The 18142-nt window shown below is 50.8% G+C and overlaps 1 protein-coding gene across 1 annotated transcript in view; it reads left to right on the top strand.

Moving 5' to 3' along the window:
* OSMR (oncostatin M receptor) overlaps nt 1-18142 on the top strand; it is a 51980-nt gene that overhangs the window by 11582 nt on the left and 22256 nt on the right. The window contains exons 3-6 of the mRNA XM_036278859.1: nt 3952-4121; nt 9218-9380; nt 15972-16256; nt 17423-17552. Coding sequence (XP_036134752.1) covers nt 3952-4121; nt 9218-9380; nt 15972-16256; nt 17423-17552 — 748 coding nt within the window. The remainder of the gene's footprint in view (nt 1-3951; nt 4122-9217; nt 9381-15971; nt 16257-17422; nt 17553-18142) is intronic.

Genomic DNA, 18142 nt, shown 5'->3' with positions numbered 1-18142 from the left:
ATAAAGTATGTGTTGCTTTCTCGTGTATTTTACAAAGCTTTACATTTTTCTGTTTTGTTTTTACCTTTCTCTGCCGTCCCTTTGTAAGAGAGAGGATAGTCACGCGCACCCTGTAACTCCACACACCTCCTGTCTGTGGGTTCATGAGAATGACGTTTGCAAGAAACAGCCATAGCATTTTTCAATTTTCCCCTAAAACCCTGTGGAAAGATATTTGGAAATGAAAAAGGAGATTTTGTTTTGATAATAGCTCAGTTTTCTGTCTGATATATATTTTTTTAACATCTATGAGAGAGAACATCGATTGGCCACCTCCTGCATGCCCCTCACTGGGGATCTGGCCCACAACCCGGGCATGTGTCCTGACCAGGAATCGAACCAGCGACCTCTTAGTGCATGGGTCGACACTCAACCACTGAGCCACACCGGCCGGAATATCTGATATTCTTTCGGTCTGGGTTGAGCTCTTTCAGGTTTGGGGCACATGGGAAAATGCTACTTCTGTGGGTTGTTAAAAATCATAGTTTAACCATTGGGATCATCCTTAATCTGGAGCTGAAAGGAGGGAATTAGGATTTCTCATGTGTAGTATGTATCCCCCTCCCTCTGTCTACCTTACTAATATCTCAGCACGACACAAGTGGGCGCATGGTCCCAACCCCAGGCTCTCCGGAAAGCCCCCGGCATTAACCAAGCGTTGACACAGCCCACTTCCCTGGGGAGTCTCACTGTCTGACCCGGTGACTGTTGGCTGTGTGCCTCCTTACAGCCCTCTGTTCTCAGAGGAAGCCCGACGCTCCCCCTGCAGCTCCTGCTGAGACCAGACGTGCACGTACCTGTCTCTCCCCACCAGTCGGTACCTGCCTCCCGCCGTCTCAGCCAGGCACACTTGCCCTCTGAGGAATCCTGTCCGCCTCACCTGCGCTGCTGGGCCTTGTCTCGGTGTCGGCTCCTCTGCGAGTACCTCCTGAACCTCCCCACTCAGAGCAGTGCTCCCACGGGGTCACCCAGCCAGGCTCAGGTCCGAGACTCCATTGCACATAAAGCACATATAGTATAAAGTATATATGATATCTAGCATAAGTGTATATACTGGGCAAATATACTATATACAATGGTGGGCAAAAGTAGGTTTATAATTGTTCACATGGAAAAATATATAATACGAGAATAAATAATAATACCAGAGTAAACTCTGTTTCTTACAACTGTAAACCTACTTTTGCCAACCCCGTGTACTTATTAAAGTATACATACTTTAATATATACTTACTGAGATGACTAATACAGTGTACAATGAGTGTTCTTCCCTTTGATGTTAAATGTTCTTCTAGAGTTAACATTGTATTTAATGGCTGCTTGGCATTCGTCTTAGGAAGGGACCATGGTTTCTTAAGCAGTGTTGGGGCCAGATGGAGACACTGGGTGGGGGAGGTGGAGGGGGAGGGGCTGTGGTTGAACCTGGTCAGGGTTGTCCCCAAGCCTGCCCCTTCTGGGAATACTCGGATGCAGTGTTATGAAAACACTGGACCAGGGGCCAAGAGTCTTGGGTTCTGGTCTCGTTGTGTGGTTTTGGGAAAGTCACTTTTTTCTTTCTTTTTTTTTAATCTCTGTCCTGTCATCTGAAAAATAATGGGGTTGGACAGTAATTTCTGAGGTCCCTTTAGCGCTCTGACCTTTCCCTGGCCTTTCCCACTCTTTTCAAAGGAAGTCCTAGGTTGCTTTTGACCACATTATTTTGACTGACTGATGTCTCTCGAGTTCCTGAGTCACCCAGTGCTTGTGATGCATATGTCTGTGGAGGAGTCCCCCTTTTGTCTAAAGCATGGCACAGGAGCTTTCTAGAGTTTCCAGAACTAAAGTTGATACTGGAGGTTTACTCATTCATTCAGCACCTAGTCACCGAGTGTCTGTGCTGTGACAGGTATGTCCCTGGTCTTGGTTTCACGGAGCTGAGTGAGTCTTAGTTTCGCCTGTTTAGTTCAGCCTGTGGGGAGACAAGCACAGCCGATTACAGCGCTCGGTGATCAGCTCCAGCAAGGGCTCAGAAACGCAGCCGCAGGGGCAGAATGCCAGGAAGGACACATCAAGGTGCCAGTGAGCAGCTGCTTGCCGGGCACCTGACCTGCACATCCTGGGTCTCTGTCCTTTGGGATGAACGTGATCTGTGGGTAAGACATGGCGGGCCAAGTGCTGGGAACAAGAGTCCATTCAAAGAGGCATCAGCATCAGCCTCTGTCCTTCCGGAAGTTTGAATCTAGAGGGAGACCAAAACAACAACTAGGCAGAATGAAATGAGGGCTCGGAAAGATGGGGTGATTTTGCATGCACCCTGCTTCCTCTGGTGCCATTGGTGCCACAAGGATTAAAAATAGCTCCCCCTGTTCCATAAGGGACAGCTCTTTCATCTCCCAAGTCTCCTTTTACTGAAAAGGTGGCTGCTTAGAAGATGGTATGTGCTGTGCACCATGGACCGCCAGAGACCAGGTGCCTGTGTCCGCACACTCCATCAGTGCCTTTGCACCGCTCCCGGGTTACTCAGACCCTCAGAAAACACGTGAAACCAGCTGAGGCAGCGATGCACGGCTCCTTTAGCATCTGCAAGGCGTCCCTTCTGCCTCAGTGGAAAGGCGCTTCGCTCTCCCCCGGGAATTATCCGCCGGCACACCCTCCTTCGGGCCTCGGGCGATCCTCCGTCTGGCTGTTCCCAGCCCACCGACCTCTGCAAGTCTGTTTGGTGTTTGAATCTCTCTTCTTCCCAGACGCTGTCACACGGCCACACAGCCCGCACCTGCAGCCTCACTGTTTCATGGGCCAGTGTGTCCCTCCAATAGGGTCCTTCCCTGAGCTGCGAGCCTGTCACGGTTGTTTCATGTCATACTAAATGCCTAGTATGTTGCTGGTGGTGATCGCACCCCAAAACTTCAGCGACCTCTTGCCAGGGTGTTTGAGTTCTGTGCTTTGAGATGCGCTCCTACTTTATAGCTGTAAGATAAACAACAGCCCTGGCCGGTTTGGCTCAGGGGTTAGAGTGTCGGCCTGCGGTCCAGAGAGACGTGGGTTCGGTTCCCGCTAAGGTCGCGTACCTCGGTTGCAGTTTGTCCCCGGCCCTGGTTGGGTCGTGTGGATGGCAACCACTCGATGTGGCCCTTTCACATCGATGTTTCTCACTCTCTCTCTCTCTCTTCCTCTCTCTCCCTCCCACTCTATCTGAACAAAAAATGGAAAAGTGTCCTTGGGAGAGGATAAAAAAAAAAAAAAGATAAAATATTGACTTTAAAAAACACTTATATTTTTGACTTCCAGAAATGTGAAATTGATAGCAAAAAGTCCTATTTCTTTGTTCAGCCTTGCTGTAAATTTCTAAACCAGTTATATTGTGCAATAAAGTGTGTTTTATTGTTTCATTGTTAAATTAATGTGTGTAATTTGCTCATTGTGTATTGTTTGTATTATATAACTGTTTATTAGTATACTAGCTTGCTGTGTATTGTTGAGCAAGTCAGTTTCATTCATCTAGGTCTTTTTTTTTTATCCTCACCCGAGGACATTTTTTCATTTTTTGTTCAGATAGAGTGGGAGGGAGAGAGAGAAACATCGACGTGAAAGGGACACATCGAGTGGCTGCCACCCGCACGACCAACCAGGGCTGGAGACAAACTGCAACCGAGGTATGCGCCCTTAGCGGGAACCGAACCCGGGTCTCTCTGGACCGCAGGCCGACGCTCTAACCGCTGAGCCAACCCGGCCAGGGCTCATTCATCTAGGTCTAATTTCTCCATCGGCCACGTGGTTTCTGCACTCCCTTCCAGCTGGTCAAGGCATCTGGTTCTCGGATGCACGTGTGGGCCGTACTTTTCAAAGCTAAACAATGATCTTGAACAATAAATATCTGTGGCTACTCCGTCCTGCTCCTATTAAGTGTTATTTCATCTCATTTTGGTCTGTCAGTGTCATCGGAGCCTTTGCTGTTGAGCCCTGGGTCGCTGAGGGTGGCCACCGACCCTGTGGGGCAGTACTTGCAGGTGCAGTGGGGTGTCCAGGGCCCCACTGACCGGGAAGTAAGAGCGACTTTCCAGATCGAGATCAGTAGAGTTAAACCATCCAATGTCATCTGGGTGGTAAGTATGACTTTTTTTCTACTTTATATTTAAAAAAACCATTTTCTGGTGCCATGATTTGTCTTTGATAACACAAAAAATCCCAGTATGGAAACATTTTAGCAGCTCAGAATGGTTTTCCTAAACAGTTGCGTCTCTGGGACAAAGTAACATGACCAGTTTGGTTTGGCGGGTTGGATGGGATGCGTTAAGAAAATAGCTCGTTTCCTCCGTTCTGCTCGGCCCCTAAGAAGGCGGTGGGGTTTGTTCAGGGAGTACTGATCCCCCAAATCCATGAAGATCTTCCTTTTTTCTTCCCAGTTCACCACAGATATTTTTTTTAACATTTATTTATTTAAATTTCATTTTTGTTACAGATGTTTCTCCTTTTTTACCCCATTGACACCTTCCTCCCATCCCCCTCACCCCATCCCCGGCTTTGTTGTCCATGTCCATTGGTTATTCGTACATGCATATAAGTTCTGTGGTTTATCTCTTCCCTCCCCCCACCATCCCCCTTCTGAGGGCTGTCAGTCTGTACCCCATTTCCACGTCTCTGGGTCTACCCTGTTCTTCAGACTGTGATGTTCATTATATTCCACAAATAAGTGAGATCATGTGGTATTTGTCTTTCTCTGTTTGGCTTGTTTCGCTTAGGATGATACTCTCCAGGTCCCTCCATGTCATCTCAAAGGATAAGAGACCTTTCTTTCTTACCGCTGCATAGTGCTCCAAGATTTTCTCACTAAGATATAATCGCTGGGCAACCTTTTCCTTGACCGTGCGGCTTCCGGTCGGCGGCTTCGCCTGCTCTCTGCTGAGAGCGGAGGAAGCGCCTGGCCCGCCCCGTCTGGCTGGCAGACTGCTCCATGGGCTCTGCCAGCAGCAACCCACGGCGGCCCCTGCGGTGTCACGCGTGGCGTTTTCTATTGCAAGTTAAATGAGGAAGCTCCTGATGTCACACTCTGTTCCTGTGAATTACTTGGCATAGATTTTTCACTCGTCTTGGTTCCGGTCCTGGATGTGTCTGCTTTGCCGGATGCTGCTTCTTCTGGAAACGGTGGTCTCCTTCCATGACGATTTATAGTAACCTGCGCATGCAGCCTGTTCACGCGTCGCCATGGGGCGTGGAAGGACAGCGGGACGCTTGCCCAGTGAAGGGAAACAGGAGCTGCTGGAGAGAAAGCAGACACGGGGTGTCACTGTTGGGGATCTCTGCGTGCTGGAAGGCCACTCTCGGGCAGGGGCGGCTTGGGTCCAGCAGCCCAGACGGTCACTCCTTTGGGAAAGCTCAAAGGCCACTCGGGAAAGCCGCCTCCTGCCGCTCCCCACATTCGCTCTTGCGTTTGAGGTCTGCTGAGTGGCCTGAGCCGAATCTAATTCTGACTCTGTCGCTTTAGGGTTGATAGCAGGTGCATGATTCCACCCCTCAAGGGGCAGTGCCCCACAGTGAGAGATGTTTAGTGTTCTGATTCTAAACAGTAGCAGGGTCTGTGAGCAGCTCTTCACTTCCCAACATTAGCACATCTTCCTACCCTTTCACCTCTTACTGGCAATTTTTGTATTTTCGTATTTTTGATGGATCTGCTGGTCGTTGGCTTAGACTGGGTAAAACATGGAGCAAAGGGCGTACCAAGGGTAAGGATTGTCTAAGAAAAAGAAATTTGAGAGCAGTGCTGGGAAAACTGCCACTGAACACTATTTGCAAAGGTAACTAAGGGGATCCCTTTTCTTTTTAAAAAATGTTTATCGATTTTTCGAGAGAGAAAGAAAACATCGATGTGAGAGTAAAACATGGATCGGCTGCCTCCTGCACGCCCCCTACCGGGGATCGAGCCCGCAGCCTGGGCCTGGGTCCTGAGTGGCAGTTGAACCCATGACCTCTTGTTACAGGGGATGACGCTCAACCAACTGAGTCAAACTGGTCCGGGTTGGGGATCCCGTTCTTCATTTTCCTGAAAGACAGTTCTTTCTGTGACTGTCAGAGAAAATAGCGACAGCCCCAGACCGAGTCAACCAGCCTTATTCTCCAACAGGAACAGGCAGCTGCCGTTCTGCACCACCTCCCTCTCCCCAGGTCAAGAACGGACTTCCCTAACTTCTAGGGCTCGAGATCTTTGAGAGCCAAGTGTTGCCTTGTCTGTGGTATCGTCCCCATAACACCCGGCCCTGCCTGAGCCCCACAGAGGAGAAACCAAGGCACAGAGAGGCTTGCTGAGCTGCCCCAGGGGCCGGGGCCAGGGCATCCCCTCCCCCCAGCCTGGTGGAGGCCGTGTGCAGCCTCCTGGGTCACCAGTGGGCACATGTCTCAGGACAGATGACGCCACGAGAAGCCCTCATCTGAACCTCTTGGGCCTGAAGCTGGGGGAGACATACGGTCTCCCCCAGGTAAGAGAGAAGCAGCCAGTGGAGAGAGGCTGCTTCTGCCTAGAAATCCCCCTTCCACGGGGCACCCCTGTAATGCAAGCCCAGAGGACCTCCACTCACGCTGAGAAGAGGCAGCTTCTAGACTCAGTCCGGGCGGCTGTGTCCCCAAAGGAAGAGCAGCTGGGCCAGGACCCTGAGCTGCCTCCCAGCGCCGCCGGCCACTCAGATGCCCACTGGCAGCCACACTGCACGGTCCCTGGGCCGGTTCTGCCCTCAGCCTGTCCTGCCACTTGCTTCATGGTTCTGTCCGTGGCAGGAGGCAGCAGCGTGGGGGAAGGGCGGCGTGGGGCCTGTAGTGTGAGCCAGCAGGGGTGCACGCACACCTCAGGACCGCCTCAGTGACCTGCTGGACCTCTGTGTCCACGTGTGTGCCTCTTCCTTGTGACTTCCTGTGTCTGCCAGCGCCCAGTTAGACTTGGGACTTCAGTTAATGAAAACAGCCAAACACAAGTCACCACATTACAAAAAATCACGGAACCGATGCATCAAGGGAAGGGCATCTGCTCACTGCAAGGCAGAAGCAGCAGGAAGCACGGGGTGATGGAGCGCACACGGGGCGCCCGGGGGGCGGGGGGCGGGGGTGGGGGGGTCAGCACAGCGGTAGGCAGGCCGTGGTCGCGGGTCCCAGCACTGTTCACCGGTGGACAAGGACACACACACAAGGGTGTTCCAGCCATGAGCAGGTGCTGGGAAGTCCAGGTTCGGCCTGACCTTCTCCAGCAACTGGGAAGAAGGACTGTTTGAGCCAAAATACGTTTTTTTTAAAAAATCCTGAGATCGGTGAAAGATGGGCAGTGACACGGTCCGACTGGGAGTGTTTAAAAAGCTTCCTTTCCTGTGCCGTGGAGAGCAGGTGGGAACCGGAGAAGGTGTGTGTGACCAGCAAGAAGAAGGCTGTGGGGTCCCAAGAGGGTGGGTGGGGACGGGGGGGACAGAAGTGGCCAAGTTTGATGGAGATGTAGAAGGTGAAATCCAGTTTGTGGCTTGTTGATATTACAGGAAGGTCACTATTATTGATATAGTGTCTTGTTTTGTATCGACTCCTAAAATTTAAACAAAATGTTCTTAAAAATGCTCAGATTAAGTAATGAAAGTTGCATGGATCAGGTCCTCTACATGGTGGTTAACAAAAAATGTTTGTTTCTTTTCTCTATTGATTTTAGAGAGAGAGGAGGAAGGGAGAGGGAGAGAGAGATAGAAACATCGATGAGAGAGAACACTAATCGGCTGCCTCCTGCGTGCCCCCCACTGGGGATCGGGCCCACAACCTGGGCATGTGCCCTGACCGGGAATCGAACTGGCGACCTCTTGGTGCAGGGGTTGAGCTCAACCACTGAGGCACACTGGCGGGGCCAAAAAATGTTTTACGACCTGGAAACAAAGCAATGTAGAGCCTGGAGATCAAATATAAGTGACTTTTATCTTGCATCGGTCAGAGGCTGCCCAGGGCCTAGGGTGTCTCAAGTGAGCGTCCTGGGAGGGGCGTCAGTGGAGGGAAGGCCTGTTTGCCCCCCAGGCTGTGTGTGTGGGAGCCGAGGTGGGCCCTTCAGACATAGGTGTGGACTCGGCTTCACCAGGGAGTGCGGCGGGTTTGCTGTCTCCCTCTCCCAGCTGTGGGGCCAGGACGCGGGCGTCCTGCAGGGTCCACCGAGGAGCATGGACACCGGGAGCTGCAGGGACGTGAAGATCCGTGCCCAGTCCCTGTCTCTGCGGGCTGTGCTTGAGTCAGGAACTCAGCCACAGGCCAAATGACAACTACACACAGCACACAGGCCGGCTTCGGGACAGGGGGGCATGGGAGGAAGCCCGAGGAGAGAACAGGAAAGGCTTCGTGAAGGAGAGGGGCTGATGCCCAGCGCAGAGGGAGAGCGGGCGACACTGTGAGCAGACAGAGTTATGTGGAAGCGAGGGGCGGACCGCTGTGTCCAGAGCGAAGACTCCTGCAGTTGGCGGTGGGTTGGCGGAGACTGTGGCCTTGAACCGCAGGCTCGGGGACAGAGGAGTATGGACGCCCATTGAGTTAGAGACGGCAGGTGTCTTAGAAAGAGGAAGACTGAAGGCTGGGGCAGAAACCGGAGTGCAGTTCCACGTGGACAAGCTTCCAGAGAACAGTGTGACGTTCCCGTGTGGTTGACATCTCCAGGGACCAACGGTCCTGCCAGATGGAGCTTGAGGGAGGGCGACGGCCCCTATGGCTACCATATCTGAAAAGACGGGAGACCAAAAATTGAGAGCGAGATGGAGAGCCATCTGTTGACCTCTGGAGACCATGCAGCGCCCGGGTACCATGAAGAATTCCTTCGCTCCTGAGATTTGGCCGATCTGATCTGACTCTGGAGGACCAATTCATTCGCTAGGTCACAAGAATGTTCCTAGCAGGTCCTAGGACCAGCACTGTGAGCTCCTTCTGTCCCTGGTCTCTTCCCCAAGGCTGAGTTACTTCCTTTCTCTCTCACGCGCTCCACTGGGACCCCTGGGATTGGAGCCCCCGGCGTGGGAGCCGAGTCTGGGGGAAGCACGAGGCTGTGGCTGGTTTCTCGCGGAGACGTCAGGGCAGGGAGCCGGCCGGGTGGCACTGGCCGGAACTTGCTCACACGGTGGGGTTGCAGTGGGTGTGCTTGGGGATGAGCGCAGTCACGCCCTGCTCCAGGCCAGCAGGGCTGTGTCCTCACGTTTGTCTCTGTTTCTAGGAGGACTACAGCGCCGTGGTGCAGGGCAGCCAGGTCCTGAACTGGACGTGGGGCTCCGAGCTCCCCTTGGAATGTGCTGCCCACTTTGCCAGAGTGAGGAGCAAGGTGGACGACGCCAAGCTGAGGTTCTGGAGCAGCTGGAGCTCATGGTACAAAGCAGAAGGTAAGAAGTGAGGTGATGAGGGTGAAGGGTTCGATACGTAATACTATTTGGGGACCGAGAGTCAAATAGTGGAGGCCCCTCTGAGGAACCCGGTAGACACCAGCAGCTGCCTTTGGCTCCCATTAGAACTAGAAACACGGGTGCGAAACTTGGCACCGGGAGACACCGCCTGAGGTTTGGCCTCTGAATTTATTCATTGACCTCACTATGCAAGTCCAGACAGTTTTTATTGATTTTTCCACGTGTGATGCATTGTGGTATCGTATGCTAAGTGACCCAGGCAGGGGATACGCTGCACGTTTGTTCCTGTCAGGACAACACACGCAATACGTGTGCAGCTGGAGCCGAGGTGGCCGTCTCTGTCTGACTTCCGGCTCGGCCTCCGTATCCTGCGGGCAGTCACCGGCAACAAGGAGACGAATGACAGTGGTTGTGTTCCAATAAAACTTTATTTACAAAAACAGACGGTGGGCTGGCCTCGGCCCCTTGGTTAGTCTGCCAGTATCCCAAGTGTAAGGACGTAGGCAAAAAAGAAAGTAGTTCTTTATTTGAGCAACGAGATTATGGATAAATATATTTTAAATATCTCTTAATGTTGCTCATTTAATTTTGTTGCAATTAAAATGTAGAGTGAGTATGCCACTGTTTCTTGTGCGCCGGCTAAGCTACAGGCCAGTTTTAAAGCAACAGGGCTCGGTTCTCTCAACTACATACCGGCCAGGTAGTCTGCAGTCCCTGCCAACAGAACCGTTTCTTTGCTAAGCGTTTATGCCAGTTTATGAACTCAGATAACACACGAACCATGAGTTGCCTAGGGCTTAGTTTAATACTAAACAATAGAATTAAATCTACATTCTAGGCACTGTTTTAAGCACAATACATATTAACTTAGTCCTCACATCTGCCCAGTGAAATATGTAGTATTCTCATCCCCACGTCACAGATGAGGAAACTGAGTCACCCACAGGTTCAGGAACCCAGGCAAGGTCATCAAGTCACTAAAGCATGTAGCCGGACTCCCCACCTGGCCCACCTGGCCCCAGAAGCCAATGCCTCCTTTGGCTGAAGGAGGGGTATGCTCACAGACAGAATGGATTTAACAAGATACGGACGAGAAAGACCAACTTTATAAACAACAGGTCTATTTCGATGAAACAGAGTACATTTCTCAAAACTAGACTCTCCAAACTAACTCAAGAGTAAGTGGAAAACCCAGTTATCCCTAACTCCCAAAGCACTGGTTCTAAAACATGGTCACATATTACAGTCACCTTACAGAAAATTCCATGCCCAGGCCACTCGGCATGGGTGACATAGCAATGGCCGTTTTAGGGACTTGCGGGGCCAGCAGCCAGACGGCAGCCAGCTGGGGGTGGGGATGATGAAGCCTGAGCAGCAAGAAGCCAGGAAGCTCTTCAGGGAAACCACTGTGAGGGGCACATGGCCAGGGGCAGGGGCATGCCTGGGTGAAGCAAAGGGAGATAACTGAGTGGCTGGCATTTCTGAGAACATGGGAGGGGATGTCATCTACAGGACAACTTGGAGCTTATGTAGGACACATGGCCAGACCCAGCGTGTGTGACTGTGGCTTTGCCACTTGAGTAAACTCGGGCTGAGTCCCAGCTTCTGGTTGTTGTGAGGGCTAAGGATGACATGGATAACGGACCTGCACTTAAGACAGGGCCTCCCTCCCTCTGAGCTCAAAGGGGAGGCAGCTTGAGGGGCACCAGAGAACAGGGGAGAACTGAGCTGTTTGGCCTGGGGACGAGGGCCCGCGCACGGACTTACTCGGACTCGCACCCTCCAGGCTCCAGAGTCAGGGAGGCAGCTTGAAAGGCACCAGAGACAATCGGGGAAGAACTGAGCTGTTTGGCATCAGGGTGAGAGCTGGTTGGGGCAGCTTTCTCCTGGACAGACGTGCTGGTGGAAGCCTTTGTTCCTTTGGTGAGCCCTTCCCCGACAGGCCCGGCAGACGGGTGCCCTATCTGGGCCTCCAGCAACCTGGCTCACACTGTTGGGTCCACCCTGGTGATTCCCTGAGGCCCCGCCCCACCCAACTTTCAGGCCTACCCAAGCTGTTTTCAAAGTCTTCACCATAGGATTGGCCTGTCTTGGCTCCTGCTTCACAGTTTCCTAAAAGCTCTCAAACAAGCAGCATCTGGTCTCAGTGAGCCCATAGCTCTTGTTAAGTGGCCGCAGGCCTGGCACTAGAAGCAGCCAGCCTTGGTTCACAACTTGGCTTTTCATGGACACCTCCAAGCCCAGCACAAAAGCAGCCACCTGCAGATCACATTGTAGCTTATGCTTAGTGGCCTTGGATAGAACACAGGCAGCGGCTGACCTTGCCCTAGAACCAGCACACCCAGTGGACAGCTTCAGACCACATCGAACCACTACCACCCAACCACCTCCACAAGTGACACACTCAATGAGCGGACTCAGTGGTCACCAGAGCCCTGATGAAGTAAGTCTTGCTCTGTGTGGTGGGCCCTACACAGCTGATCCTCCAAGGGAGTCAGAGGCCAGTGGTCAGTGGGCACAACCAGACCTTGCAGCTGATCAGCCTGAGTAAATCCCTCCCACTGACATGCCAACAGCAATCAAGACTCAAATACAACAGAAAGGTGAACAGTCCACACTAGGGGTGCACCTTGAGGGCCCAGCTGGGGTGATCAGGGAGGCTGTGCCACTGGATCCTACAGGACACCTACAACAACAGGCCACCCTACAAAGCCTAGGAGACATAGCAACTCTACCTAATACATAGAAACAATCACAGGAAAGCAGACAAAATGAGAAGACAAAGGAACATGTCCCAAATAAAAGAAAAGAACAAAACTCCAGGAAAAGAATTAAACAAAATGGAGATAAGCAATCAATTCAGAAAACAGGTTATAAGGTTGCTCAAGGAACTTGGTGAGACATTCAAGGGACTTAGTAAGATCTTGAAGGAACTTAAGGAGACTTCTGAGGAACTTAGTAAGAACATCAACAACATAAAAAAGGACCAATCAGGCCCTGGCCAGTTTGGCTCAGTGGTTGAGCATCAGCCTGCGGACCAGAGAGTCCTGGGTTCGGTTCCTGCTAGGGGCACGTACCACACACACACACACACAAAAATAGGACCAGTCAGAAATGAAGGATGCACTAACTGAAATAAAGAATAATTTATAGGGAATCAATAGTAGAGTAGGTAAAGCCAAGAAGCAAACCATCGATTTGGAATATCAGGAAGCAGAAAACACCCAACCAGAACAGCAAGAAGAAAAAATAATCTAAAAAAATGAGGACCGTGTAAGGAGCCTCTGGGGCAACTTCAAGCATGCCAACATTCGCATCATAGGGGTGCATGAAGGAGAAGAGAAAGAGCAAGAAATTGAAAACCCATTTGAAACAATAATGACAGAAAACTTCAGCAGTCTGTTACCTACAAAGGAGCTCCCATAAGATTGTCAGCTGATTACTCAAAAGAAACTTTGCAGGACAGAAAGGAGTGGCAAGAGATGCTCAAAGTGATAGAAAGCAATGACCTACAACCAAGATTACTCTATCCTGCAAAGCTATCATTTAGAATCGATGGCCATATCAGGAGTTTCCCAGACAAGAAAAAGCTAAAGGAGTTCATCACTACCAAACTAGTATTATATGAAATGTTGAAGGGTCTTCCTGAAGGAGAAGAAGAACAAAAATATGAACAATAAAATGGCAATTAATACGTATCTATCAACAATTGAATCTACAAACAAAATGAGCAAGCAGAACAGAAGCAGACTCATCGATACAGAGAACTTTTTGTTGCTTGACAGATGGGTGAGGGCTGAGGGGACAGATAAAAAGATGAAGGAATTAAGAAGTACAAATTATAGACTTCTGGTCAGGATGGCGGGTAGGTAAACACGGTATCGCGTCCTCCCACAACCACATCAAAGTTACAACTAAACTACAGAACAACCATCATTCAAAACCGCCTGAAATCAAGCTGAATGGAAGCCCTACAGCTACGGAATTAAAGCAGCAGCCACATCTAGACTGGTAGGAGGAGCGGAGGGGACGGGCTGGTCCCACACCCACGTGTGGTGGATAAAATCAGGAGGACACCTCAGCTGGGAAGGTCCTCCCTGAGGACTGAGGGGTCCCCATCCACACCAGGCGCCCCACTCAGGGTTCCATTGCCAGGAAGAGAATCCCCATCACTTCTGGCTGGAAAACCAGCGGGAACTGAGGCTCAGGGAGGCTGAGGTGGCTGGAGCCCCCGGCAGCTCCTTAAAGGGCCCGTGCACAGACTTATCGGACTCTCTCCCTCTAAGCTTGGAGGGGAGGCAGCTTGAGGGGCGCCAGAGACACACAGGGAAGAACTGAGCTATTTGGCACTGGAGCGAGGGCTGGAGAGGGGGCTTTCTTGGGGACAAACGTGCTGTCAGAGGCCTTTGTTCCTTTGGTGAGCCCTTCCCTGGGGTAGCAGACAGCCCCCATATCTGGGACTCTTGCAACCTGGCTCACACTGGTAGCCCTGCCCTGGTGACTCCCTGAGGCCCCGCCCCACCCAACTTTCAGGCCCACCCAAGCTGTTGCCACTTGCTTAACCATAGGATTGGCTGGTCTTGGATCCTGCTTCAGGTTTTTCCTAAATTCTTTCAAATGAGCAGCATCTGGTCTCAGCGAGCCCCATATCTCTCATTAAGAAATACACAGAAACAAACACAGAGAGGCAGCCAAAATGAGGAGACAAAGAAACAGGTCCCAAATGAAAGAACAGAACAAAACCCTAGGAAAAGAACTAAGCGAAATGGAGATAAGCAACCTAACAGATGCTGAGTTTAAAATACTGCTTATAAGGATGCTCAATGAACTTAGTGAGAACCTCAGTGAACTTAGGGAGGGCCTCAAGAGCATAAAAAAGGGCCAGTTAGAAATCATGGATGCACAGTTAGAATTGAAGGAGGCATTAACTGAAATAAAGAATAATTTACACAGCTTCAATAATAGAGTATGTAAATCCAAGGAGCAAACCATCGATTTGGAATATAAGAAAGAAAAAAATGCCCAATCAGAACAGCAAAAAGAAAAAAAAAATCCAAAAAAATGAGGATAGTGTAAGGAGCCTCTGGGACAACTTCAAGCGTGCCAACATTCGCATCTTGGGGGTGCCAGAAGGAGAAGAGAGAGAACAAGAAATCGAAAACCTGTTTGAAACAATAATGGCAGAAAACTTTCCTAACTTGGTGAAGGAAACAGACATACAAGTCCAGGAAGCACAGAGAGTCCCAAACAACATGAACCCCAAGAGGCCCACACCAAGACACATCATCATCAAAATGCAAAAGGTTCAAGACAAAGAGAGAATCTTAAAAGCAGCAAGAGAAAGGCAGCTAGTTACCTACAAGGGAGTTCCCATTAGGCTGTCAGCTGATTTCCCAAAAGAAACTTTGCAGGCCAGAAGGGAGTGGCAAGAAATATTCAGAGTGATGAAAACCAAGAACCTACAACCAAAATTACTCTATCCTGCAAAGCTGTCATTTAGAATCGATGGACATATAAAAACTTTCCCAGACAAGAAAAAGTTAAAGGAGTTCATCACTACCAAACCGTTATTATATGAAATGATGAGGGGTCTTTTTGAAGAAAAAGATAAAAGGTATGAACAAACAAAATGGCAATGAATACATATCTATCAACAATGGAATCTACAAACAAAATGAACAGGAAGAACAGAAACATTCTCATAGATACAGAGAACATTTTGTTGGTTGCCAGTTGGGAGGGGGGTTGGGGGAAAGGGTGAAAAAGGTGAAGGGATTAAGAAGTACAAATTCATTGCTAGACTGACAAACCTCAAAGGGAAAGGGGTTGGGGGTGGGGTGGGAAGAAATAAACCAAAGAACTTATATGCATAACCAATGGACACAGACAATAGTGTGGGAAAAGGCAGGAGGGGGGGTGGGAGTGGGGAGGAGGGGGTCAAGGGGGGAAAAATGTGGAACATCTGTAATACATTTTACATTCAACAATAAAGATTTTAAAAAATTTAAAAAAAAGAAGTACAAATTGGTGATTAGACTGATGAACCTCAAAGGGAGGGAGGAAGGGAGGGTGTGATGAGATAAACCAAAGAACTTCTATGCATATATGCATAACTAATGGACATTGACAATAGTGTGGGGAAGGCAGGAGGGGGGCATGATTGGGGAATAGGGGGCAATGGGGAAAAAAGGGGAGAAACATCTGTAATACATTCAACAATAAAGATGAGTTAAAAAAAAAAAAAAAAGACAGGGCCTCCCACACGTCTAGGACCAACAGGGCAGCTACTGCTGTCACAGTCGCCTGCCACCGGCAGGGACACAACAGTCCCCCGCGGTGACAGTCATGGACATCGGCACAACAGCAGCGGTGTTAGCCTAGCAATAGGAGCGAAGGTACACAGGATCGTTTCGTGTGCATCAAAATGGATAGGTTTGCTGCAGAAACCTAGGCTCCCATTTTCTCCAGAAGGTGGAAGAAGCCCGAGTTACCTGTTGGGAGTGAGACGGGACGGGGCTGGCTTGGATTCTGAGTCATTTTCTAACTGAGATGTGTTTTCTTGTCTTGTAGTGCCGAATTCGCCGAATTCGCCTGGACCGGACTCATTGCTTGTTTTCCCTAAAAATAAGCTGGTGGAAGAAGGTTCCAATATTACCATTTGTTACATTTCTGGGAGCCATCAAAATAACGTATCCTGTTATTTGGAAGGTGTTCGGATCCACGGAGAACAACTTGGTCCCAACGTGTCCGCGTTCACCTTGCATAATGTTTCTTTCGTCAGGGATACCGGGTCGAATCTGTTTTGTCAGGTGCCGCACCCAAGTATTATAGGAGGCATCGTTCTCTTCGTCTCGAGTAAGCACGCTCCTCCTCTGGGCCCGTGTCCCCATTTCCCACAGATGCACCTCCTTTACCAGAACCCAGACTTCCAGTCCCGGTCTCAAGTTTCTCTGACCTCCCAAGACTTCTAGGAGAGACTCAGGAAAAGATACCCCGGAGCAATGCTGGCAGGATTTCCTGTTGTTTTCTCCTCCTTGACAGTTTTACTCCTAGAAGCCGAGTATGAAGGGGGAGCAAGATCGGGTCATGACCTGGGAATGGCCTGCTTTGCCTTAGCCATGCTGGAATGCCCACGGGGTTGCAGGTCAGGAGCCCAGAGAGGCAAGCAGGGGTGTGGTCCCGGCACCTGGGGTTGAACCTTTCTCCCCTGCTGGACATGCCCCCTTGGCCAAGCTTCCAAGCCTCCCTGAGCTGGTTTCTGCTGGGGGGGGGGGTGCCTGTCGTGAGGATTAATGAATGAGGACAGGGCCTGGCCCCCTGGGCCAGCTGCAGGCCGCAGGAGCTCAGCAGGAGACCATTACTGCTCATCCCTCCGGAGTAGCAGGGAGAGGGAACGCCTTATGTTTTCCCTAAGCCTGTGTGCACCCGTCTGGGGCCTCCTACGTTTGTCTTGAGATGGCCCGTCCTTCCCTGCACGTCAGGGCAACACTGCAACACTGCTTCCCTGGCAGGCACCACTGGACACTCGGTTTGCTGTGCTCCTTGGATGGCCTCTGGGGACAGCAGTGACCCCGGCCACTTGGGGGTCTGCACCATTCCCTGGAACTCTCAGCTCCGGCTGCTGAGTGTAGCAGGTTCCCCAGATCTGATCCACTTCCTGGCATCCCACGCGTAACCCCCAGGCTGTCAGCCACGGCCCCTGGAGCAAAACACCGGGCTTCGTTCTTTCCGTCTGTGCTCACTTGGTCTGTTATCGAGCGACGCACGTTGAGCGCCGACCAGCGGGGTCTGGGCACCCAGCGTCCACCCGACCTGCTCCCTGCTGACCATGTGCGGGGCGCCGCCCACCCACCCGACACCCTGGAGTGGGACTTCCCGGGGCCGCCGCTGTGGGAACGGGAGGCATCGTGTACATGGCCCCGTTACTGCTCAGTCACCCTGTGGCCTCGGACTCCGGGCAGAGCTGTTTTATTTGGCTTGGATTTAACTGGATCCTTCGTGTCTGTTCCTTGTCCTGGCAGAGGTACTTGAAGAGCCCAAGGACTTTTCCTGTGACACTCGGGACTTCAAGACTTTGACCTGTACTTGGGATCCTGGGCGTGACACGGACTTGCCTAAATATCCTGCCCAACGCTACGCTTTGTTTGAGTCGTAAGTGAACTCTGGGGACATTACTGACGGTCTGTCTTGTCTGCGGTGCTTGTGGCAACATCACAGACACCACATTCCCACGTGGCATCCAATTGGAACAAATATTTAAACCAGCCCGACAGCATGAGTCAGTGGGTCACAGTGCACAGCACTTCCTCCCGAGCGTCAGCAAAGGGAAATGAAGCCTCAAAGTGATAAGACAGCCCAGCCGGTGTGGCTCAGCGGCTGAGCGTCATCCTTTGCACCAAGAGGTCACCAGTTCAATTCCCAGGCAGGGCACATGCCCAGGTTGTGGGCCAGGTCCCCAGTGGGGGGCGTGCAGGAGGCGGCCAGTCGATGTTCTCTCTCATCGATGTTTCTGTCTCTCTCAAATCAATAAAGAAAAATTATTTTAAAGAAAATAAGACAGACCATTAAGGGTTAATCTTGATGTGAACATATATGTCCATCATTTTAAATAATAGTTCCATCTGAGGCTCCATAATTTCTAGCTTTCGAAGAATATCCAAAGTAAATTAAGGTGCGTTCTCACTGCTCACACAGGGGAGTCGGTGACTTATCCACATTCAAGCGCATGAGTCAGACTTGAA

This window comes from Molossus molossus, unplaced genomic scaffold (genome assembly GCF_014108415.1).
Source record: "Molossus molossus isolate mMolMol1 unplaced genomic scaffold, mMolMol1.p scaffold_m16_p_3, whole genome shotgun sequence".
Taxonomy (NCBI): domain Eukaryota; kingdom Metazoa; phylum Chordata; class Mammalia; order Chiroptera; family Molossidae; genus Molossus; species Molossus molossus.
This window is presented reverse-complemented; position numbering and strand designations above follow the sequence as displayed.